The sequence below is a fragment of the Chlorocebus sabaeus genome, chromosome 6 (assembly GCF_047675955.1).
Source record: "Chlorocebus sabaeus isolate Y175 chromosome 6, mChlSab1.0.hap1, whole genome shotgun sequence".
NCBI lineage: Eukaryota > Metazoa > Chordata > Mammalia > Primates > Cercopithecidae > Chlorocebus > Chlorocebus sabaeus.
Window position 1 is genome coordinate 8,656,028 of NC_132909.1, and position 23,423 is coordinate 8,679,450.

At 53.1% G+C, this 23,423-nt stretch overlaps 1 protein-coding gene across 7 annotated transcripts; it reads left to right on the plus strand.

The window, feature by feature from the left end:
- Positions 1–8: 8 nt before the first annotated feature.
- On the plus strand, positions 9–23,025 carry TEAD2 (TEA domain transcription factor 2). 7 transcript variants are annotated; one of them, XM_037991909.2, is made up of 13 exons: positions 9–77; positions 2,059–2,296; positions 2,639–2,703; positions 5,144–5,206; positions 6,345–6,356; positions 6,910–7,026; positions 7,123–7,181; positions 13,032–13,096; positions 15,540–15,682; positions 17,024–17,197; positions 20,927–21,094; positions 21,759–21,911; positions 22,912–23,025. In XM_037991909.2, exons 2-13 carry the CDS (start codon positions 2,065–2,067, stop codon positions 23,023–23,025), a joined length of 1,365 nt encoding a protein of 454 aa, XP_037847837.2. In that variant the 5' UTR covers positions 9–77; positions 2,059–2,064. The 7 variants fall into 7 exon arrangements, with proteins under 7 accessions (XP_037847837.2, XP_007995714.2, XP_037847839.2 ...); XM_007997523.3 differs by having other exon boundaries at positions 6,910–7,017; XM_037991910.2 differs by having other exon boundaries at positions 33–117.
- Positions 23,026–23,423: the final 398 nt, after the last annotated feature.

The following is a 23,423-nucleotide window of genomic DNA, read 5'->3' on the forward strand; positions in this document are numbered from 1 at the left end:
TCCCAAACAAAGCTCCCGGCAACTTTCTCCCTCGCAGCGCCCCGCCCGCCCGCGGCTCCCCAGCCCCAGGCCGGGAGGTAGGAAGGCGCCGGCGGGAGTCGGGGATCCTGCTTTGGGGTGTGTGAGTTGGGGTGGGGAGTTGCTGGTTAGGAGGTGAGGCGTGCGTTTGCGGGACCGTCTCTGAATGGTTCGCAGTCTTCTTTTGCCCGGGGGCCCGAATTTGCGCCCGTGACCGAGCCTCAGTGAGGAGTGGGAACTCTGGCGGAGTTAGGGTGCCTGCGGCTGGGTCTGAGTTTGGGCGTACGCGCAGTAGTGGGTGCGGGCCAAGGGCGCTGGCGGGGTGTGGGGCGTGCGAGTGTCTGCGGCGGTGTCACTTTGGAGTGAGAAGGACCCCGTGTGTAATCTGGGGGGCATTTGGTCCTTCTTACGGAGAAGGGAGGGCCTCTGGGGTGGCCGAGGTGAGGTTACGGGGCTTTCTGGATCTTAAGCCTTGCCTCTTTGGAGGTTTAGGGTCTGGGGCGGGAAATTAGGGGGACCTTTCTTACCCGGCTCCACCGTCCCTTTGTCTGGCCACATGGGGGAGGGCTGGGCTGGGATTTTGGCCTACGGGGGTCCTGAACGCCGCAGCGCCACTGGGCTTGGCCCGGGGTCTTTGTCTGCTAGGGTCCGCGGGAGGAGGGGAATAGGGGCCTGGACTCTGGGGTCCTGGGAAAGCTGTGGAGGATATGAAGCCTCCGGGGAGGCGGGATCTGACTGTATTGGAAAAAGTTTTCCCTGTTCCCGGCCTCCGGAAAGTCGCTGGGAACTTGAGTTGGATCAGAGCCCACGGCGCACGGGGGAGGGGAGGGGCGGGGCCCGGTGCCGGAGGGGAGTCGCCCTGGCCGGCAAGCCCCTCCCCTGATGGGGGTTGTGGGAAGCTGGGGGAGGGGACGCCTGGGCCCTTTGTTCTGGCTCTCCTGATGGCAGGGCGCCCCAGTCCCCCAGCCTGTGGTTCTGTGTGTCTCTCCTGGTCTCGGCCTCAGCTGCTGCCCTGAGTCTCTGTCCCTACCTTCTCTAGGTCTCCGTCTCCCTCTTTCTGGGTCTCTGTTGCCCTCTCTCTGGGGCTCTGGCCCCCTCTCTCTCTGGGTCTCTGTCCCTCTCTCTCTGGGTCTCTGTGTCCCTCTCTCTCTGTGTCCCTGGCCCCCTCTCTCTGGTCCCTGTCCCCCCCTCCCTGGTCTCTGTCCCCTTCTCTCTAGTCTCTGTCTCTCCCTCTCCCTGGGTCTCTGTCCCCCCCGGTCTCTGTCCCCCCCCTTGCTGGTCTCTGTCCCCCACCTCACTGGGTCTCTGTCCCCTTTTCTCTCTGAGTCTCTGTTCCCGTCTCTCTGGACCTCCCCTCAGTCTTATTTGGCCCCTCTTCTTTTCTGGCAGCTGCTGCTCACATCCTAGCACCTGTTCTTGGGGTGGGACTGGGAAAGTTTCACCCACACCTTCCTTCCCCACCACTAGCTTTTGCCTCCTGTCTTCTTTAAAACCCATAATTCATACCCGAACCTTTAGCCCTCATGGCCCTCGGCATTACTCTGGGGTAATCACTCTGGGGTAATCATTGTGACTTCATCATAATTGAGTTCCTCTGGAAACTCTGAGAACACTCCCATCCTCAGCTTTCCCAGAAACCCAGCTCCTTCTCCTCCCTCAGACTCAGGAGTCCAGGCCCCAGCCCCTCCTCCCTCACACCCAGGAGTCCAGGCCTCCAGCCCCCGCTCCCTCAGACCCAGGAGTCCAGGCCCCAGATCCTCCTCCCTCAGTCTCAGGAGGCCAGGCCCCAGTCCCTCCTCCCTCAGACCCAGGAGTCCCCCCCAGCTCCTCCTCCCTCAGGCCCAGGAGTCCAAGTCCCCAGCCCCTCCTCCCTCAGGCCCAGGAGTCCAGGTCCCCAGCCCCCTCCTCCCTCAGACCCAGGAGACCAGGCCCCGGCCCCTCCTCCCTCAGACCCAGTGGTCCAGAGTCCCAGCCCTCTCAGCTTCAGGTCCCTTGAGGGTGGGGTTTGGGGGAAGCTTGCTGAGTTCTGTGTTCCTCCAGGCCCAGATGGGGGAACCCCGGGCTGGGGCCGCCCTGGACGATGGCAGCGGCTGGACGGGCAGTGAGGAAGGCAGTGAGGAGGGTACCGGCGGCAGTGAGGGGGCTGGGGGTGACGGGGGCCCGGATGCAGAGGGGGTGTGGAGCCCAGACATTGAGCAGAGCTTCCAGGAGGCCCTGGCCATCTATCCACCCTGCGGCCGCCGGAAAATTATTTTGTCCGATGAAGGCAAGATGTATGGTGAGTCTACTTCTGTCTTTTGCCCTGGCCCCCACTGATGAATAATGACAGTAACCAAGGTTTATGGAGCACTCAGAAGTAGGAGCTAGTATCACCATTTGCACAGATGAGGAAACTGAGGCACAGCTGGGTTAAGTGATTTGCTTATAGTTGCACAGAGCTGGTTCAGATGAGCTGAGATTTGAACCCAAGCAGTCTGGCTTCCATGTAGCTGAGGGAACTGGCAGCCCAGTTGCTGCAGACCTTTGGGGACTCTTGCTGCTTTCTTCTTTCCTGGTGTCCCTGCCATGGGGAAGTTCTGCTGAAAGTCTAATTAACTCTATTCCATCTTTGAATCTTCAGGTCGGAATGAACTGATCGCCCGCTACATCAAGCTGAGAACAGGGAAGACCCGAACTCGAAAACAGGTCTCAGAACGGACTTGTGGGCTTCTGTCTGGGATGGGCTGGTCTTCTCAGGGTCATCCTCATATGGCCAGGTTCAGGTTCAAGGAAGAAGCTGCTTCCTGTGTGTTCATCTGTCTTCTCGGCGTGTGTGTTAGTCCGTTTGTGTTGCTGTAAAGAATTACCCAAGGCTGGGTTATCTTTTTATTTGTTTATTTTTTGAAATGGAGTCTAGCTCTGTTGCCCAGGCTGGAGTGCAGTGGCCCGATCTTGGCTCACTGCAACCTCTGCCTCCTGGGTTCAACCAATTCTCCTATCTCAGCCTCCTGAGTAGCAGGGATTACAGGCATGCACTACCACGCCTGGGTAATTTTGTATTTTTAGTAGAGATGGAGTTTCACCATGTTGTCCAGGCTGGTCTCGAACTTCTGACCTCAGGTGATCCACTCACCTCGGCCTCCCAAAGTGCTGGGATTGCTGGGATTACAGGCATGAGCTACCGCACCTGGCAAGACTGGATAATTGATAAAGAAAAGAGCTAAAGCTATTTTACAGGCATGGGCCAGTGGCTCATGCCTGTAATCCCAGCACTTTAGGTGAGTGGATCAGGAGGTCAGGAGATCGAGACCGTCCTGACCAACATGGTGAAACCCAGCTCTACTAAAACTACAAAAGTTAGCTGGGAGTGGCAATGTGTGCCTATAATCCCAGCTACTCGGGAGACTGAGGCAGGAGAATCGCTTGAACCCGAGAGGTGGAGGTTGCAGTGAGCCGAGATCGTGCCACTGCACTCCAGCCTGGCGACAGAGCGAGACTCCGCCTCAAAAAAGAAAGAAAGAAAGAAAGAAAGAAAGAAATAAAAGGCTTTATTTTGGCTCACAGTTATGCAGGCTGTCCAGGAAGCATGGAGCTGGCATCTGCTCCTGGTGAGGCCTCAGGAAGCCTCCAGTCATGGAGGAAAGGGTAGTGGGAGCAGGCCTGGCACATGGAGAGTGGGAGCAAGAGAAGAAAGACAAAGGTCCCAGACTCTTTTTAAACACCCAGATCTTTTTGTTGTTTTTTTCTTTGGAGATGGGGTCTCGCTCTGTTGCCCAGGCTAGAGTGCAGTGGCACGATCTCGGCTCACTGCAACCTCCCCTTCCCGAGATCAAGCGAATCTCCTGCCTCAGCCTCCTGAATAGCTGGGATTACAGGCCCGTGCCACCATGCCCAGCTACTTTTTGTATTTTTAGTAGAGATGGGGTTTCACCATGTTGGTCAGACTGGTTTCGAACTCCTGACCTCAGGTGATCCACCTGCCTTGGCCTCCCAAAGTGCTGGAATTACAGTCGTGGGCCACTGCACCTGGCCAGTTTTTGTTGTTTTTGAGACAAAAGTCTCACTGTCTCCCAAGCTGGAGTACAGTTCCATGATCTCAGCTCACTGCAGCCTCCGCCTTCTGGGTTCAAGTGATTCTCCTGCCTCAGCCTCCCAAGTATCTGGGATTACAAGCACGTGCCTCCACATCTGGCAAATTTTTATTTATTTATTTATTTATTTTGAGAGAGAGTTTTGCTCTTGTCGCCCAGGCTGGAGTGCAGTGGCGAGATCTTGGCTCACTGCAAGCTCCGCCTCCCGGGTTCCAGCGATTCTCTTGCTTTAGCCTCCCAAGTACCTGGGATTACAGGCACACCTCACCACGCCTGGCTAATTTTTTGTATGTTTAGTTAGTAGAGGTAGGGTATTGCCATGTTTGGCAGGCCGGTCTTGAACTCCTGACCTCAGGTGATCCGCCTGCCTTGGCCTCTCAAAGTGCTGGGATTACAGGCGTGAGCCACTGTGCCTGGCCCTAATTTTTGTATTTTTAGCAGAGACAGGGTTTCACTGTGTTGGCCAGGCTGGTCTTGAACTCCTGACGTCCAGTAATCCGCCCATCTAGGCCTCCCAAAATGTTGTGATTACAGGTGTGAGCCACTGCGCCTGGCCTAAACAACTGGATCTTGCATGAACTGAGTGAGAAGTCACTCATTATCAAGGAGATGGTGCAAAGCTATTCATGAGGCGTTCGCCTCCATGATCCAATACCTCCCACCAGGCCTCACCTCCAACACTGGAGATGGCATTTCAACATGAGATCTGGAAGGGACAAATGTCTGAACTGTATCAGCACATCTGTTCATGTGCTCTCGCTGTGCCTATTTGGGGATAGTTTTTCTAGCAGTTGTGTTAGACCCAGGGGAGCCACAGACAGCATGATGGAGGGGAAGGAGACCTGGATGGGATGGGTCCCGGGAGGATCCGTGGTGTTTGAGAGCTTCTTTATGGACATCTGTGTTCGGGTGCTCCTGAGACGGCTCTCATCTTCAGTGTGTTTGTCACCCTTCATGTTCCAGCAGCTCAGTGAGGCACCTGGAGGGAGAGAAGGGGTAGTGAACACAGGAGCAGTGGCTGTGGCCTGAATCTGCTTCTCCATTGATCCTTCCAGGTTTCTAGTCACATCCAGGTTTTGGCCCGAAGGAAATCGAGGGAAATCCAGTCCAAGTTGAAGGTAGGGACCAAAGCAGACATCCTGAGAGGGGGACAGAGACTGGGGGTGGGGGACAGAGACTTAGAGGAGGGAGGACCGAGAGCCAGAGAGAAAGGGACAGAGACCCAGGGAGAGGGGGACAGAGACTTGGGGGAGGGGACCGAGACCCAGAGAAAGAGGGACAGAGACCCAGAGACAGAGGGGGACAGAGACCTCAGGTGAGGGACCTCTGTGGACAGGGCGGGGGGTGCAGTCATCCAGGTGGGGAGTCAGTGGCCCATAAAGGGAGATGCCTAGGGATGGTGGTGTGGTTGCTGAGACCCTGGGCAGGGAGCGATAGCATGGAGAGGGCTGAAGGTTTTTGCTCAGGGCAGTGGAAAGGATGAGCCATCGGTCCCCTCCCTTGACCACTGTTCCTGTCCCCCTCCCTTCCCTCTGCTCCTGTCCCTCCTTTCCCTCTTCCTGGTGGTCTCATTTCTTCCCCAGTCTTGTGCTGTGAAAGTCTCCTCTTCATCTCTGCTGGTTGGTTTTCCTATTTCCTGGCCTTCGTGTGATCTGCCTACTCTTTGTGCCCAGAAATCTTCATTCCCTGGTGGAGATTCCTCATTCATTTCCTTTTCCTCATCCTTTGGATTTCCTGGTTCCTCTTGGCCAGAGACCCTCATTTTCTCCTCCTTCTGGGTGTGCGGGGTTTTTCTGTCTCTTTTTCTGGACTTGGGGACAGTCGCTTCCTGTTTTTGTTTTTGTTTTTGTATCCAGCAACTTTCCCTTTCTTTCTCTCTAGGTCTGAAACCCTTCCCTTCCGGTCTGTTCTCGACCTTCTCTGTTCCCTGTCTGTTCTGTCTGGATTAGGAAACATTCACCTCGTCTTCCCGCTGGCTCTGAAATTCTCATTTCCTGTGTCCTGGACATCTGGGAACCTTCTGGCTTTCCTTGTTCTAGAAACCCCCATCACTGTCTTTCTGGGCAGGGAGCCCCTTTTCCCCTCCAGGGCTGGCCACTTCCACTTCCTGTTCTGCATCCATCCCTTGGCACTGCTCAGCTCAGGGTGGCGGGGCTGTGCGGGCGGGTAGGGCAGGGAGGTGGGGGAGTCCGGGCCGCACTTCCTAAGTCATGTTTTCTTTCCTCCTTTGGCACCCTCCCCCACCCCCACGGGCAGGCCCTGAATGTGGTAAGTCCCCTTGTCCATCCTCCCACCCACGCTCACTCCAGACTAGTGCCCCGTCCCTGAGGAGGGGCAGAGGGCTGTGGTGAGAGTTTCAACCCTCCCCCAACCCAACCCTTTGCCATTTTATTTTCCATTTTTTCTTTTTTTTGGAGACAGGGTCTTGCTCTGTCGCCCAAGCTGGAATGCAGGGGTGTGATCTCCACTCACTGCAACCTCTGCCTCCTGGGTTCCAGTGATTCTTGTGCCCCAGCTTCCCTAGAAGCTGGGATTATGGGTGTGCGCCACCACACCTGGCTAATTTTTGTATTTTTAGTAGAGACAGGGTTTCACCATGTTGGCCAGCCTGATATTGAACTCCTGACCTCAAGTGATCTGTCCGCCTCAGGCTACCAGAGTGCTGGGATTACAGGCGTGTGCCACCATGCCCAGCCACCAACCCTTTGCCTTGACTCCCCACCTCTGCACCTCCCCATCTTTGCCCCTCCCTGGCACCACCCCCCTCTTGCCATGTTGACTGGGATGCTGCTCTCACATGAACTTCCGCCTCCTCCTCTAGGACCAGGTTTCCAAAGACAAGGCTTTCCAGACAATGGCGACCATGTCCTCTGCCCAGCTCATCTCCGCGCCTTCCCTGCAGGCCAAACTGGGTCCCACCGGTCCTCAGGTGGTCCAGGTTGGGGACTGTGGGACTTGGGGGCAAAGGGGGATGGATGGGGCTCCAACTGTCCACAGGGGACTGACCAGCCATTTTTCTTTGTGTCCTATCCAGGCCTCTGAGCTTTTCCAGTTTTGGTCTGGGGGATCTGGGCCCCCCTGGAATGTTCCAGAGTGAGTACTATGTGTCCTGGCTCAGCACCTGCCCCCCACCTCTCACACCCCCACAGAGACCTTTCTCACTCCGCCTTCCAGCTCCCATCTCCCCTCTTTTATTTATTTATTTATTTATTTATTGACACGGAGTCTCACTCTGTCACCCAGGCTGGGGTACAGTGGTGTGATCTCGGCTCACTGCAACCTCCGCCTCCTGGGTTCAAGCAGTTCTTCTGCCTCAGCCTCCTGAGTAGCTGGGACTACAGGTGCCTACCTCCATGCACGGCTAATTTTTGTATTTTTAGTAGAGATGGGGTTTCACCATGTTGGCCAGGCTGGTCTTGAACTCCTGACCTCGTGATCCACCCGCCTCAGCCTCCCAAAGTGCTGGGATTACAGGTGTGAGCCACCATGCCCAGCCTCTGTTAGGTGGTTCTTGGACCTGAGGGTAGAACAGAGGTTATAATTAATCTTCTCTTAGATTCAGAAGGAAGAAAATGTTTCCCAGAGGTAAGTGGGAGTGTCCTTTTCAGTTCTGAGAGAGCCTTGAGGTGACAGGATATGTTTCTAGCCTATAAGAATAGAAATGGGGCCAGGCGCGGTGGCTCAAGCCTGTAATCCCAGCACTTTGGGAGGCCGAGACGGGTGGATCACAAGGTCAGGAGATCGAGACCATCCTGGCTAACACAGTGAAACCCCGTCTCTACTAAAAAAATACAAAAAACTAGCCGGACGAGGTGGCGGACGCCTGTAGTCCCAGCTACTCAGGAGGCTGAGGCAGGAGAATGGCATGAACCTGGGAGGCGGAGCTTGCAGTGAGCTGAGATCCGGCCACTGCACTCCAGCCTGGGCGACAGAGCGAGACTCCGTCTCAAAAAAAAAAAAAAAAAAAAAAAAAAAAGAATAGAAATGGGCCCCAGAAGATGATGAGAAGTGCTTTTTTTTTTTTTTTTTTCTTTTTTATACAGGATATTCCTTTCTTGCCCAGGCTGGGGTGTGGTGGCACAATCATGACTCACTGCAGCCTCAGCCTCCTAGGTTCAAGCAATCCTCCTGCCTCAGCCTTCTGAGTAGCTGAGAGTATAGGCGTGTGCCACCACGCCTGGCTAATTTTTTGATTTTTTGTAGAGACGGTGGTCTTGCTGTGTTGCCCAGGCTGGTCTCGAACTCCTGGGCTCAAGTGATCCCACTCCCTGGACCTCCCAAAGTGCTGGGATTACAGGCGTGAGCCACCGTGGCGGGCTGGGGGTGCATTTTTCAGCCCAGAGAAGAACTGATGGATCCAGGCTAGGCATTGATCGGCTTGTGTGGCTGCAGGATGGTGAGGCAGGAGTGTTGACAGTATTGCCAGAGAAAGAGTGCAGTGAGGGCCAGGTGCGGTGGCTCACGCCTGTAATCCCAGCACTTTGGGAGGCTGAGGCGGGTGGATCATGAGGTCAGGAGATCGAGACCATTCTGGCCAACATGGTGAAACCCCATCTCTACTGAAAACACCAAAAAAAAAAGCCACACAAAAAAATTAGCTGGGTGTGGTGGCAGGCACCTGTAGTCCCAGCTACTCAAGAGGGTGAGACAGGAGAATCGCTTGAACCCGGGAGGCGGAGGTTGCAGTGAGCCGAGATTGTGCCACTGCACTCCAGCCTGGGCAACAGAGCGAGATTCCGTCTCAAATAAATAAATAAATAAATAAATAAAGAGTGCAATGACAGGCTGTGGGATCTAGACTGGAAGAGAAGGAAGGTCACTAGGGAGCCGCTGCTGAATGGGGACATGGGAAGCATCAGATCAAGTACCTGGGGGCTGAGGGTTTTGCAGGGGAGGGTGCTGAGCTGGAGGGTGGGGGGTTGGGCAGGCACTGCACTGACGCTGGGGTTTCCACTTTTATGGAGCTGTTAGTCAAATGGGGGAAATGAGTGTTAATCAAATAATCACCTGCATAAACAGAAAATTGAAGAATGTGTGAGGTGCTGTGAAGAACCACAGCAGGTTCTGGGGTGGAGGAGAAAGTTCTAGGGGTTTCTCTGAGAAGAAAACATTGAAGCCTGGGTAGGACTTAGTCAGGTGAAGAATGGGAGTGGGAGGCCTGGCACGGTGGCCCACGTCTGTAATCCCAGCACTTTGGGAGGCCAAGGAGGGCGGATCACTTGAGGTCAGGAGTTCGAGACCAGCTTGGCCAACATGGTAAAACCCCATCTCTACTAAAAATGCAAAAAACAGCCGGGCATGGTGATGTGCTCCTGTAGTCCCAGCTACTCTGGAGGCTGAGGCAGGAGAATCGCTTGAACCTGGGAGGTAGAGGTTGCAGTGAGCTGAGATCGTGCCACTGCACTCCAGCCTGGGCAACAGAGTGAGACTCTATCTCAAAGAAGAAAAAAAAAAAAAAAAGAATGGGAGTGGGAATATATTAGGCAGAGACAATAGCACGTGACAAGGTCCCGAGGTAGGAGATCTTGCTGGATTCCAGGAATCTAGAGGAGGCCAGTCCAGTATTTGTTGAGTGCCTACTAAGTGCCTGATACTGTGCTTGGTTTAGGGGCACAGCAGTAAGACAGGTGAAATCCCTGCCTTCACGGAGCTTCATATATTTGGGGCTGGGAAGAGACCGACAATAAACATATAAACAGAGGATTAATAAGAAAAGGAGGCCGGGCGCGGTGGCTCATGCCTGTAATCCAGCACTTTGGGAGGCTGAGGTGGGTGGATCACTTGAGGTCAGGAGTTCGAGACCAGTCTGACCAACATAGTGAAACCCCGTCTCTACTAAAAAAATACAAAATTAGCGGGGTGTGGTGGCACAGCTGTAATCTCAGCTACTTGGGAGGCTGAGGCAGGAGAATCGCTTGAATGCAGGAGGCGGAGGTTGTGGTGAACCGAGATCACGTCATTGCACTCCAGCCTGGGCAACAAGAGCAGAACTCTGTCTCAAAAGAAAAGAAAAGAAAAGAAAAGAAAAGAAAAGGAATAAATATGAAAAATAGAGCAGAGGCCGGGCGCGGTGCCTCAAGCCTGTAATCCCAGCTCTTTGGGAGGCCGAGACGGGCGGATCACGAGGTCAGGAGATCGAGACCATCCTGGCTAACACGGTGAAACCTCGTCTCTACTAAAAAATACAAAAAAACTAGCCGGGCAAGGTGGCAGGCGCCTGTAGTCCCAGCTACTGGGGAGGCTGAGGCAGGAGAATGGTGTAAACCCGGGAGGCGGAGCTTGCAGTGAGCTGAGATCCGGCCAACTGCACTCCAGCCTGGGCGACAGAGCGAGACTCAGTCTCAAAAAAAAAAAAAAAAGTAAAAGAAAAATAGAGCAGAGTGTATTAGCTCTATTTTAGACAAGGGACAGAAAAGGCCTATCTGAAGAGGTGGCTTTGATGATTAGAGATTATGTCAATGGGCCGGGCGTGGTGGCTCAAGCCTGTAATCCCAGCACTTTGGGAGGCCGAGACGGGCGGATCACGAGGTCAGGAGATCGAGACCATCCTGGCTAACATGGTGAAACCCCGTCTCTACTAAAAAATACAAAAAAAAAACTAGCCGGGCGAGGTGGCGGGCGTCTGTAATCCCAGCTACTCGGGAGGCGAAGGCAGGAGAATGGCGTGAACCCGGGAGGCGGAGCTTGCTGTGAGCCGAGATCCGGCCACTGCACTCCAGCGTGGGTGACAGAGCGAGACTCCGTCTCAAAAAAAAAAAAAAAAAGAATTAGAGATTATGTCAATGGGCAGAGTATTGAAGTTTAGATTTTAGAATTGGGATGACAAGGTCTAGGGCAGAACCCACGGGAGTCAGGGTCTCCTGGAGTTTGTCATCTGATCTTGGTCTTTTGACCCTTAACATCTTTTCTGACCTTTGACCCCCATATCCTATCTCCCTGACCTCTGACTTACTTTTTGAGGCAGAGTCTCACTCTGTGACCCAGGCTGGAGAATGCAGTAGTGAGATCTCGGCTCACTAACCTCTGCCTCCTAGAGTAGAATCAAGTGGTTCTCCTGCCTCAGCCTCCTGAGTAGCTGGGATTACTACCACCACACCTGGCTAATTTTTGTGTTTTTAGTAGAGACGGGGTTTCGCCATGTTGACCAGGCTGGTCTCAAACTCCTGACCTCAGGTGATCTGCCCACCTCAGCCTTCCATGACCTTTGGCTTTTCTTCTCTTTCTTCCATCCTCCGTTTCTTCTCCTTCCTCCTCCTCCTTCTTCTCCTTCTCTTCTTCCTTTTCTTTCTTTCTTTCCCTCCCTCTCTCTTTCTTTCTTCCTTTCTTTCCCTCCTCCTCCTCCTCCTTCCTCCTTCTCCTTCTTTCTTCTCCCCCTTCTCCCCTCCTCCCCCTCCCTCCCCCTCCATCCCTCTCCCTCCCCCCTCACCCTCCCTCTCTCCTTCTCCCTCTCCTTCCTTCTTTTTCTTTATAAAATACAGATGGGAGGCCGGGCGCAGTGTCTCACACCTATAATGCTAGCACTTTGGGAGGCCAAGATGGGTGGATCATCTGAGGTCGGGAGTTCAAGACCAGCCTGACCAACATGTAGAAGCCCTGTCTCTACTAAAAGTACAAAGTTAGCCAGGCGTGGTGGTGCATGCCTGTAATCCCAGCTACTCGGGAGGCTGAGGCAGGAGAATAGTTTGAACCCAGGAGGTGGAGGTTGTGGTGAGCCGAGATCACACCATTACACTCCAGCCTGGGCAACAACAGCGAAACTCCATCTTAAAAAAAAAAAAAAAATCAGAGATGGGGTCTTGCTGTGTTGCCCAGGCTGGTCTCAAACTCCTGGGCTCAAGCGATCCTCCTGCCTTGGCCTCCCAAAGTGCTGGGAATACAGTGCGCCTGGTCTGATCTCTGACATCTAAGTCTCTTCACCACTATCTCTTGTGCTACTAGGGCTGTGACTGATACTATAGCCACTAGCCCATGCAGCTATTTAAATTAAAATTAAATAAAATTAAAGATTCTGTTTCTCAGGTACATGAGCCACACTAGTGCTCAGTGGCCACGAGGTGTGTGGTCAGTAGCCACATGTGTGCACTGGGTACCGTATCGGATGGCGCAGATTTCCATCGAATAGAACGTTTCCGTCACTGGAAAGTTCTATTGGCCAGTGCTGCCTCCCCACCCTGACTTTGGCCTCATGTCCCATCTCCTGACTGTCGGTGATTTTCTTCCCACCCTCCCAACCCCTCAGCCTCTTCTTCCTCCAAATGCCTCGTCTTCTGTGTCTTCTCCCCACCTTCCAAGGCTTGGTTTCTCTTCTGTCCTCTTTCTTTATTTTTTTTGACATGGAGTCCTGCTCTGTCATCCAGGAGTATAATGGCGCTATCTTGGCTCACTGCAACCCCTGCCTCCTGGGTTCAAGCAATTCTCCTGGCCCAGCCCCCTAAGTAGCTGGGATTACAGGTGTTGGCCACCACACCCGGCTAATTTTTGTATTTTTAGTAAAGATGGGGTTTCATCGTGTTGGTCAGGCTGGTCTTGAACTCCTGACCTCAAGTGATCTGCCTGCCTCAACCTCCTGAAGTGCTGGGATTACAGGTGTGAGCCACCACGCCCGGCCAGTTTCTCTTCTCTTTCTGACATTTTGTGAGAGATACCAAAATGTCATCATCAAGAGCCTGAGATACCGGGCTGAGACTGACCTGGGTTCAAGTCCCAGCTCTGCTGCATCTCAGCTGTGTGACTTTGGGCAGGTCAGTTGACCCCTCAATACCTGTTTCTTCATTTGTGTAATGAATAGAGCAGTCATTCTACCTACCTCACGCACTGTCAGGCTTCAATGAGATTGTGCACAAAGTGCACAGGGTCTGGCTTGTTGTGGCCTCTCAGTAAACATTTGCTGGTGACATTAGCATCTTTCTACCTGGCTAACCCCTGGCTTCCTTTTTCCCTCAGTGTGAAGCCATTCTCACAGACACCGTTCTCCTTGTCACTGACTCCCCCATCTACTGACCTCCCAGGTAAGAGCCTGTGCTCCACCCTCCCTCGTCTCCCCTCTCTCTCTTCGACCCCTGCTGACTTTCCTTCAACCTTCCATCAATTGAGGGATACATTGTGGTGTTTTTTTTTTTTCTTTTTTTGGAGATGAAGTCTTGCTCTGTTGCCAGGCTGAGTGCAATGGCGCGATCTCAGCTCACTGCAACCTCTGCCTTGTGGGTTCAAGCAATTCTACCTCAGCCTCCTGAGTGGCTGGAATTACAGGCGCCCACCACCACGCCCGGCTAATTTTTGTAGTTTTAGTAGAGATTAGGTTTCACTGTGTTGGCCAGGATGGTCTCAATCTCTTGATGTCGTGATCCACCCGCCTCAGCCTTCCAAAGTGCTAGGATTACAGGCATGAGCCACTGCGCCAGGCCAATTGGAGGATACATTCTTACTGAAGCCCAGCTTTGAGGCAGGGTGTGTGTGTTGGAGGCGGGGGAGCAGGGACGGGCTGGAGAGCTGAGTGGTGGAACTGGTGATGGTTAGGAGATTTTGGTCTTTGTAGCCACTCACACTGGGTTTGTGTTCTGCCACTTACTAGCTTATGAGACATTGGGGAGGTGTGTTAGTCAAGATTCCTTCAGCTGCAAGTGACAGAAATCCAAATCAAGCCAGCTGAAGCAACATTTTAAAAAACAGGCCAGTGCAGTGACTCATGCCTGTAATCCCAGCACTTTGGGAGGCCAAGGCAGGTGGATCACCTCAGGTCAGGAGTCTGAGACCAGCCTGGCCAACATGGTGAAACCCCCACCTCTACTAAAAAATACAAAAATTAGCCAGGCGTGGTGGCATGCACCTGTAATCCCAGCTACTCGGTAGGCTGAGGCAGGAGAATCACTTGAACCCGGGAGGTAGAGGTTGCAGTGAGCTGAGGTGGCACTATTGCACTCCAGACTGGGCAACAGAGCAAGACTCTGTCTCAAAAAATAAAAAAATAAAAATATAAAATATAATAAGAAAAATTTATTGATTTATTGGTTCCAGTAACTGATAGTTCAGAATTATGGCTTCAGGCATGGCTGGATCCAGAGGCTCAAGTGATGGCGTCAGGTATTACTTTGATCTGCTTTCCACTATGGTGGCTTCATTCCCAGGCAGGCTCAGCTACTTGGCAGCAAAGATGGCTTCTGGAAGTCCATGCTGATATGGCCCTGAGAACTCACATCAGTGAAAGAGGGAGTCCCTTAGTTTCCATAGATTTATCAATACTTTTATTAGATTTAGGAATACTTTTGGCTGCAAGTAACAGAAGACCCAAATTAAAAGTGCCTTAAATAGTAAAAGCATTCATGTTATGAATCCACACAACAAAAAGCCTGGAGGTGGGCTGTTGCTGTGTGGGCTTAGCAATATGAGGACTGGCATCTCGGTAGTTCCTCTCACGTCTGTCTTATTGTCCCAAGATGGCTGTTGCAATTCCAAGGATCATGTCTGTGTTGGTCCATTTGCATTGCTGGAAAGGAATGCCTGAGACTGGGTGATTTATAAAGAAAAGAGGTTTCTTTGGTTCACAATTCTGCAGGCTGTACAGGAAGCATGTTGCCAGCCTATGCTTCTGGTGAGGGTCTCAGGAAGTTTAGGATCATGGGAGAAGGGGAAGGGGAGCCACCATGTCACATGGTGAGAGGGAGCAAGCGAGCGAAGCCAGACTTCTTTTAACAGCCAGCTCACATCAACTCAAAGAGTGAGAACTCACTTGTTACTATGGGAAAGGCACCAAGACATTCATGAGGGATCCACCCCCATGACCCAGGCACTTCCCATCAGGCCCCACCTTCAACCTTGGGGATTATACTTTTTTTTGAGATGGAGTCTCAACTCTGTCCCCCAGTCTGGAGAGCAGTGGCACAGTCTCGGCTCATTGCAACCCCTGCCTCCTGGATTCAAATGATTCTCCTGCCTCAGCCTCCTGAGTAGCTAGGATTACAAGCACGTGCCACTACGCCCAAATAATACTTTGTATTTTTAGTAGAGACAGGGTTTCACCGTGTTAGCCAGGATGGTCTTGATCTCCTGACCTTGTGATCCGCCTGCCTCGGCCTCCCAAAGTGCTGGGATTACAGGCATGAGTCACCACGCCCAGCTGGGGATCACATTTCAACATGAGATTTGGAGAGGACAAATATCCAAACCATATCAATGTCCCAAGCAGGACTTGGCCAGGGCCAAAAGCTTTCTCCTCCCAAAGTTCTGTCTTTTTCATTCAGGAAGAAACTCCTTCCCAGAAGCCCCCCAGCAGATTTCCCCTAACGTCTCATTGGCTAGGACTGTGTCATATGGCCACTTCTAACTGCAAGGGAGGCTGGGAAAGTGAGTATTTAGCTTTTTCAGTTTCTAAGTGGAGGCAGGCAAGAGACAACAGTACCTGATATATTCAATAAATGTTAGCAATTTGTATTGTTCTTTCTTCTCTCTCTCTAGGGTACGATCCCCCCCAAGCCCTCTCACCCCTGCCCCCACCTGCCCCATCGCCCCCAGCCTGGCAGGCTCGGGCCCTGGGCACTGCCCGGTTGCAGCTGGTAGAGTTCTCAGCATTTGTGGAACCGCCAGATGCAGTTGATTCTGTGAGTGAAATTTTGGTATAGTCACTGAGGGATTTTGAAATATCGAGGGTGATAGGGAGGGAAGGTATAAAGTCATGGTTTTCAAACTTTAGCATGTATCAGAATCATCTGGGGGGCTTCTTAAAACAGAGATTGCTGGGCCCCATCCCCAGAATTTCTGATGTGCTAGATATGATGTGGGGCTTGAGAATTTGCGTTTCTAATAAGCTACCAGGTGCGCTGATGCAGCTGGTCTGGGGACCGTACTTTGAGAACTACTAGCATAAAGGAACTGGAAGGTCATGGGGTGACAGGTTGGGAAGGTCAGAAAAACTCCTCAGGATATCATTCATTCATTCATCAAATGTGTTTGAGTTTCTACTGTTCACTAGGCTTTGTGATGCATACTAGGAACTTGGAAAAGATCTTGTTTCTGTGCTTGAGCCTCTCCTGGGTTAGGATGGAGTGGGCCGACTGTTAGAAGAAACAGCTCCTAACTCTTAGGGACTGAATGCCAGATAAATTGCATGTAACATTACAATGTAGGTTCAGCAGGAGCCTTGGACTCAAGTGATTTGGGGATCCAGGCTCCTTCCATTTTGTGGCTCTGCCATTTTCTGAGGCTTCAGAATCTGCTGATGGAGTCTCTGCATCTGGCCAGCAGATGGAGGAAGGGAGAGAGTCAAGATTGTGCAGGAGGTTTTAGGAATCTGGCTTGGATGTGTCAACTGTCAGGCCTGGTCACATCCCATTGGCCAGAACTTAGTCACGTGGACACACCTAACCGCCAAGCAGCCTGGGAAATGTAGTTTCACACTGTGTAAAGGAACCAGGATTTGTGAACACGTAGCAGTCTCTGCCACACCATATAAACATCAATCAAAACATCAACCATAAGACCTCTGGATTCTCATTAATTCAGTCTTCCATCCATTGAACATTTATGAGCACCTGCTCTATATAGGACCAGGCCTAGGGGGTGTGAGCTTTGCTCTCGGGGTGCTGGGGAGCTATGGGAGGGCTATGACCAGGGGAAGGGCAGGAGCAGGTCTGGAGCCACGTGAGGGGTGAACTGGAGAGGCGAGGTTGGAGTCTGGAGTGAGGGCGGGAGGCCTATGCTGAGGCTGAGGCAGTGAGGATGGAGTTGGGGGGTGTGGCAGGGAGTTGGGGACTGTGGGACTGCAGGGGCTGCAGGAGACAGGAGTGGGGACGATGGGTGGGAGTCAGGCCCAGTGCTGGGTGGACAGTGTGGAACAGCTGGCCAGAGCTGTGGGGATGGTGACGGCATTTGGTGGGCTCAGGCAGCACGGGCTGGAGATGCAGCCCACCTCCGACTTCTCACCCACGGCCAACCCTCCTCAGTACCAGAGACACCTGTTTGTGCACATCAGCCAGCACTGCCCCAGCCCCGGAGCGCCGCCGCTCGAGAGCGTGGACGTCCGGCAGATCTATGACAAATTCCCTGAGAAAAAGGGTGGCCTCCGAGAGCTGTATGATCGTGGCCCCCCCCACGCCTTCTTCCTGGTCAAGTTCTGGGTGAGTTGTCGCAGCAAAACCAAAAGTGCTTACAAATCCTGTGGTGTCCCAGCAAAGGCCTCTGGCCCTAAAAGAGATGGTCGCAGGCCCTGCCAGGTCAGCCTGGGACGTACCGGTCAGTCCTCATGGCTTGGAGTGTCAGTCCCCTTTGCGACAAGGAACACCGAGGAGGCCAGCCCCCAGGGTGGGTGGGGGTGCCTGGGCCTCCCTGGATATTGCCGCATGTAACTAATATGGCGAGTTACCTGGCCGTGTAACTAATGGGGTCCTGGGCATGGGCTTGCCACATTCCAGGCTTCCCTGTGCCCCACCTGACTGCACCAAGCCTTGCTGCTAAGGAACAGCCCCCTCCCCTTTGCCAGTGGACTTGTGGAGGCCCTGTTCTCTAAAGAGGGGAATGATGCTTTGCATCAGTTTCACCAGACCTTGTTGCTAGAGAACGTCTGGCTTTGAGGAAGTGATGGAAGGAGCCACGGAGTGGCTTTGTCAAGTCCTGTATTCATTTATTTGTTTGTTTATTTTTGAGACAGAATCTCACTGTCACCCAGGTTGGAGTATAGTGACTGGATCTTGGCTCACTGCAACCTCTGCCTCCTGGATTCAAGCGATTCTCCTGCCTCAGCCTCCCCAGTAGCTTGTACTACAGGCACCCGCCACCACATCTGGCTAATTTTTGTATATTTAGTAGAGACAGGGTTTCGCCATGTTGGCCAGGCTGGTCTTGAACTCCTGGCCTCAAATGATCTGCCCGCCTTGGCCTCCCAAAGTGCTGAGATTACAGGTGTGAACCACCGCACCCGGCCAAGTCCTGTATTTATGTAGCAATCATTTACTGAGCACTTCATGTGTAGAGGCCTGGTGTCAGGTGCCATTTATATAACTGTGACTAAGAGGGCCCATCTTGCGTGTTTCTTAGGGCTACTTGGTCCAGTGTCCAATACGATGACTAACACTACAGGGGTTCAATAAATGTGTTTTATTTTATTTTATTGTTTTTATTTATTTATTTTTTTGAGATGGAGTTTTGCTCCCGTGGCCCAGGCTGGAGTACAATGGTGCGATCTTGGCACACTGCAACCTCTGCCTCCTGGGTTCAAGCGATTCTCCAGCCTCAGCCTCTCAAGTAGCTGGGATTACAGGCATGTGCCACCATGCCCAGCTAATTTTTGTATTTTTAGTAGAGACGGGGTTTCGTCATGTTGGCCTGGCTGGTCTTGAACTCCTGACCTCAAGTGATCCGCTCACCCCGGCCTCGCCAAGTGCTGGGATTACAGGCATGAGCCACTGCAACTGGCCTAATTTTTGTATTTTTAGTAGAGACAGGGTTTTATCATGTTGGTCAGTCTGGTCTCAAACTCCTGACCTCAAGTGATCCACCCGCCTTGGCCTCCCAAAGTGCTGGGATTACAGGTGTGAGCCACAGCGCCTGGCCTGGGCTCAATAAATGTTGCCTGGTTGTTTAGGGGGTGCTAGCTCTTATAGTAACAAAGGTGGTAGAGGGATCTAGTCTCTGAGAAGAAAGCCTGGCTAGGTGTGGTGGTTCACTCCTATCTTCCCAGCACTTTGCAAGGCAGAGGCGAGAGGATCGCCTGCGTTCAGGAGTTTGAGACCAGCCTGGGCAACACAGCGAGATCTCAACTCTACAAAAAATGAAAAATTAGCTGGATGTGGTGGTGTGCACCTGTGGTCCCAGCTTCTCTGGAGGCTGAGGCGGGAGGATCACTTAAGCCCAGGAGGTGGAGGCTGCAGTGAGCCAAGATTGTGCCACTGCCCTCCAGCCTAGGTGACAGAATGAGACCCTGTCTCAAAAAAAAAAAAAAAAAAAAAGAAGAAGAAAGAAAGAAAGAAAGGCTGCTGAGGGCCTGAACTTTATTGGCCTTGCTGGGAATGTTGCTGTTCTGGAGCTTGCTGTTCACGGTTCTGAAGCTTTCTGCCGTGTGAAGCAGGGGTCTGAAACTGCTCTGGGGATGTGCAGCTGAGGGCTTAGACACTGTTGGGGCTTAAGACAGGCCTCATCAGGTCCCAGGACTGGAGAGCCACCCCCTTAGGAAGCCCAGCTCCTGAAGGGGTTCAGAGGAGCAGCTGGTAAGGTCTTTGGTTTTGCCACAGTGAGGGATGGAGCTGAGCCCCTGAGAAGACTGACCTGGCACAGTGTTAGCAACTACAGTTAGGAAGAGGAAGAGGTACGCCTCTTGAGGAGGCGACTCAGACCAAACCTGTGATGAGCTCTTAGGCTTCCTTAGGCCCCACTTGGCCTAGTGACACTTGGCCAGCTGTCTACGCACTTGGCCACTGGGGTTATGGAGGGAGTCTGACCTCTCAGATTCGGCCGAGGGGGAAGCGCTCTGAAGAGGAGTCAGGCCTCCGCAGGCTCTGTGAAGTCCCATTGCTAGGGAGTAGCAACTTGCCTTAGCAACCAGGGTAGAGGGGCTTAGAGGGAGGTGTTCATCTTGAACTGGTTGCTAAGCAGTAACTGCCTCCTTAGTAACCAGGCCCTTGGAAGGGGCTAAACCTTTGAGTTGCGGGCTTCAAGAGAAAAAGGTTGAATTGGCCGGGCATGGTGGCTCATGCCCGTAATCCTAGCACTTTGGGAGGCCGAGGCAGGTGGATCACCTGAGTTCTGGAGTTCGAGACCAACCTGGCCAACATGATGAAACCCCGTCTCTACTAAAAATACAAAAATTAGCCAGACATGGTGGCATGTGCCTGTAATCCCAGCTACTTGGGAGACTGAGGCAGGAGACTCACTTGAATCCAGGAGGCGGAGGTTGCAATGAGCCGAGATCGTGGCATTGCACTCCAGCCTGGGCAACAAGAGCAAGACTTCATCTCAAAAAACAAAAAGGAAAAGAAAAAAGGTTGAATTTGAATTCCAGGGTTCCTTTGGTTACTGGGGAGAGAGGGCCAAGACTGTTTTGGGGACCCAGACTTCTTCAACATGGATGGGCAGTGGATCTTCTCCAGAAACCAGCCCTTGGAGAACTTTGAAAGCCTGACGCGGTGGCTCACGCCTGTAATCCCAGCACTTTGGGAGGCCAGGGTGGGAGGGTCGCTTGAGCCCAGGAGTTGGAGACCAGCCTGGGCAACATGGTGAAACCCTGTTTCTACAAAAAATACAAAATGTTAGCTGGGTGTGGTGGCATGCACCTGTGGTCCTGGCTACTCAGGAGGCTGAGGTGGGAGGATCACTTGAGCTCAGGAGGTCGAGGCTGCAGTGAGCTGTCATTGTACCACCACACTCCAGCCTGGGTGACGGAGCAAGATCCTGTCTCCAAAAAAAAAGCACTGAGGAATCAAGCTGGGAATTGCAGGGGTAATGGGAAAACTAGGCTATGGGGCAGAGTCCCCGCTGTGGTTTTTTTTTTTTTTTTTTTTTTTTTTTTGAGATGAAGTTTCGCTCTTGTTGCCCAGGCTGGAGTGCAATGGCCCGATCTCTACTCATCACAACCTCCGCCTCCCAGGTTCAAGTGATTCTCCTGCGTCCTGCGTCAGTGTTCCAGTAGCTGGGATTACAAGCATGTGCCACCACGCCCGGCTAATTTTGTATTTTTAGTAGAGACGGGGTTTCTCCATGTTGGTCAGGCTGGTCTCGAACTCCTGATCTCAGGTGATCCACCCACCTCAGCCTCCCAAAGTGCTGGGATTACAGGCGTGAGCAACCGTGCCGGTAGTCTCCACTGTTTATAAGGGACGTCCCCTCTGACTCATCTGTGCCTTCCCATCTCCCAGGCGGACCTGAACTGGGGCCCAAGTGGCGAGGAGGCGGGGGCCGGTGGCAGCATCAGCAGTGGTGGCTTCTACGGAGTGAGCAGCCAGTATGAGAGCCTGGAACACATGACCCTCACCTGTTCCTCCAAGGTCTGCTCCTTTGGCAAGCAGGTGGTGGAGAAGGTGGAGGTGAGGCTGGAGGGGTGGAGCTCTGGGCGGGTGAGCGCCCAGCCACCCAGCACTTGGGGGTGCAGAATGGACCAGAAGCCATGATGGCTCAGGCATTTGGGGTGTGCGTGGAGGGAGTGGGTCCCAGCCTCTTTTGAGGGTTTAATGCATGCGTTGGGAGCTAATGTGGAGTTCGGAAGTCACAGGTAGGGATCATTCTGAGGGCTGACAGGTCATGTGTAGTATAGAGATTTAGAGTCACTGAGATTGAGAAGGGTCTTAAGGCTATGGAGAGGTTCCTAGGGCAAGAAGGTTCAGAAGTCACACTTAGGGGTTGCTGGAGACTTGGGGAAGTCTCAAGTTTAGAGGTTAGATAGAGTTTGAAAATGTCATGGAGGCGTCTTTGGAGGGTATCTGAGGGCTGGGAGGTTAGAGGAGTTCAGAGGCCTTTGGGGGTTCAGAGCGTCACTTTGAGGGGCTTGTGATTTGCAGGCTCAGAGATCCTGAGTTGGATCCCTGAGGGTTCAGGCCCAGTCTCCGGTCACTGTGGGTGGGGTGATGAAAGGAAGGTGGCAGTGAGAGTGAGTGTGACGGCATCTTAGAGGCACAGGGTGGAGCTCAGTTCCTGGGGTGACCCGTGTGTCTCTCAGCCACCATTCTCCCCACTCCCTGCCCCTTGGTTCAGACGGAACGGGCCCAGCTGGAGGATGGCAGATTTGTGTACCGCCTGCTACGCTCGCCCATGTGCGAGTACCTGGTGAATTTCTTGCACAAGTTGCGGCAGCTGCCTGAGCGATACATGATGAACAGCGTCCTGGAAAACTTCACCATCCTCCAGGTGATGCCTGGGGCTGGGCTGGAGTGGGGGCCCCCAGGGGCCCCCAGTGTGGAGAGACAGTACCTATAACAGACCTTCAGTCTAGGGGAACTCCTCACCCAGGGACTGACGCAGCAGGGACTCCGAAGTGAGCCCTCAGCCTGAGGCTCTTTTAACCAGGAAACTGATGCAGTGGGGATCCCACCATTGACCCTTAGTTTAGGGGACCCCTTCACCTAGGGAACTGATGTGTTGGGGATGTCACAGCCCTCTCTCTCTCTCTTTTTTTTTTTTTTGAGATGGAGTCTTGCTCTGTTGCCCAGGCTGGAGTGGCAAGATCTCAGCTCACTGCAACCTCTGCCTCCCAGGTTCAAGCGATTCTCCTGCCTCAGCCACCTGAGTAGCTGGGATTACAGGCATGCCCCACCATGCCTGGCTAATTTTTGTATCTTTAGTAGAGACGGGGGTTTCACCATGTTGGCCAGGTTGGTCTCGAACTCCTGACCTCAAGTGATCCACCCGCCTAGGCCTCCTAAAGTGCTGGGATTACAGGCGTGAGCCACCATGCCCAGCCCCATAGCACTCGCACGTAAGCCCTCCTTCCCTGGGGAAGCTGACTGGAGGACACTTCAAGGCAGATCCTCAGCTTCTCAAGGAACATGACATGGTGGGAGCCCCTTTAACTTTTTGGACTGGTGAGGCAGAGACCCCTTGACTGCGGAACCTGCAGGGAGGGTTCTCTCTTTACCTGTGACATGATGGGGATCTGTTTTACCTGGGGAATGTGATATGATGGGAACCTGATTGACCCTGAGACATGATACACCGTCACTGCCAACGCTCAGCTGAGGGAACTGACTTTTGGGCGTGCCTTTCTCTTGGGGAACATGATACGGTGGCCGCCTGTTTCCTGGAGATAGAAAAGAGCCTGCTGGGTATTCCATGATAACTTGGCGGGGGTGCATAGGGGTCCCTGCCTTCCCTTCTAAGCATAAGTCCCTTGTCCTGGCCTCCCTGGCAGGTGGTGACAAACAGAGACACCCAGGAACTGCTGCTCTGCACCGCCTATGTCTTCGAGGTCTCCACCAGCGAGCGTGGGGCCCAGCATCACATTTACCGCCTGGTCAGGGACTGAAGGGGGACCCCAAAACTGGCTCACCCCCAGAACACCCTCCTTCCAGGGAGGGTCCTCCAGCTCACCTCATGCTTCTTATTTGGGGAGAGGGCTGTGATGTAAAGGGGTTGACCTCAGAGGCCTAAGCAGCTGGGGCCATCCCCCCCATTAGAGGGGCCCCCAAAACTTGGTTGGAGAGCTGAACAGGCTGGGACTGAGGAAAGGATAAACCCCAATATTGGGACCTCACAGTGGATGTCTGAAAGGACAGATCACTCCGGAGTATCAGGGATTGTGGGGACAGGAGTGAGACAACCTCCAGGTACAGCACTGACTTCTCAGCCCCTGGCAGGGCCCCCCAACTCCTCTGCATGTCTTGGAGGGCCGTAGTTACACATTGGCTTGTCCCCTTTACTTTT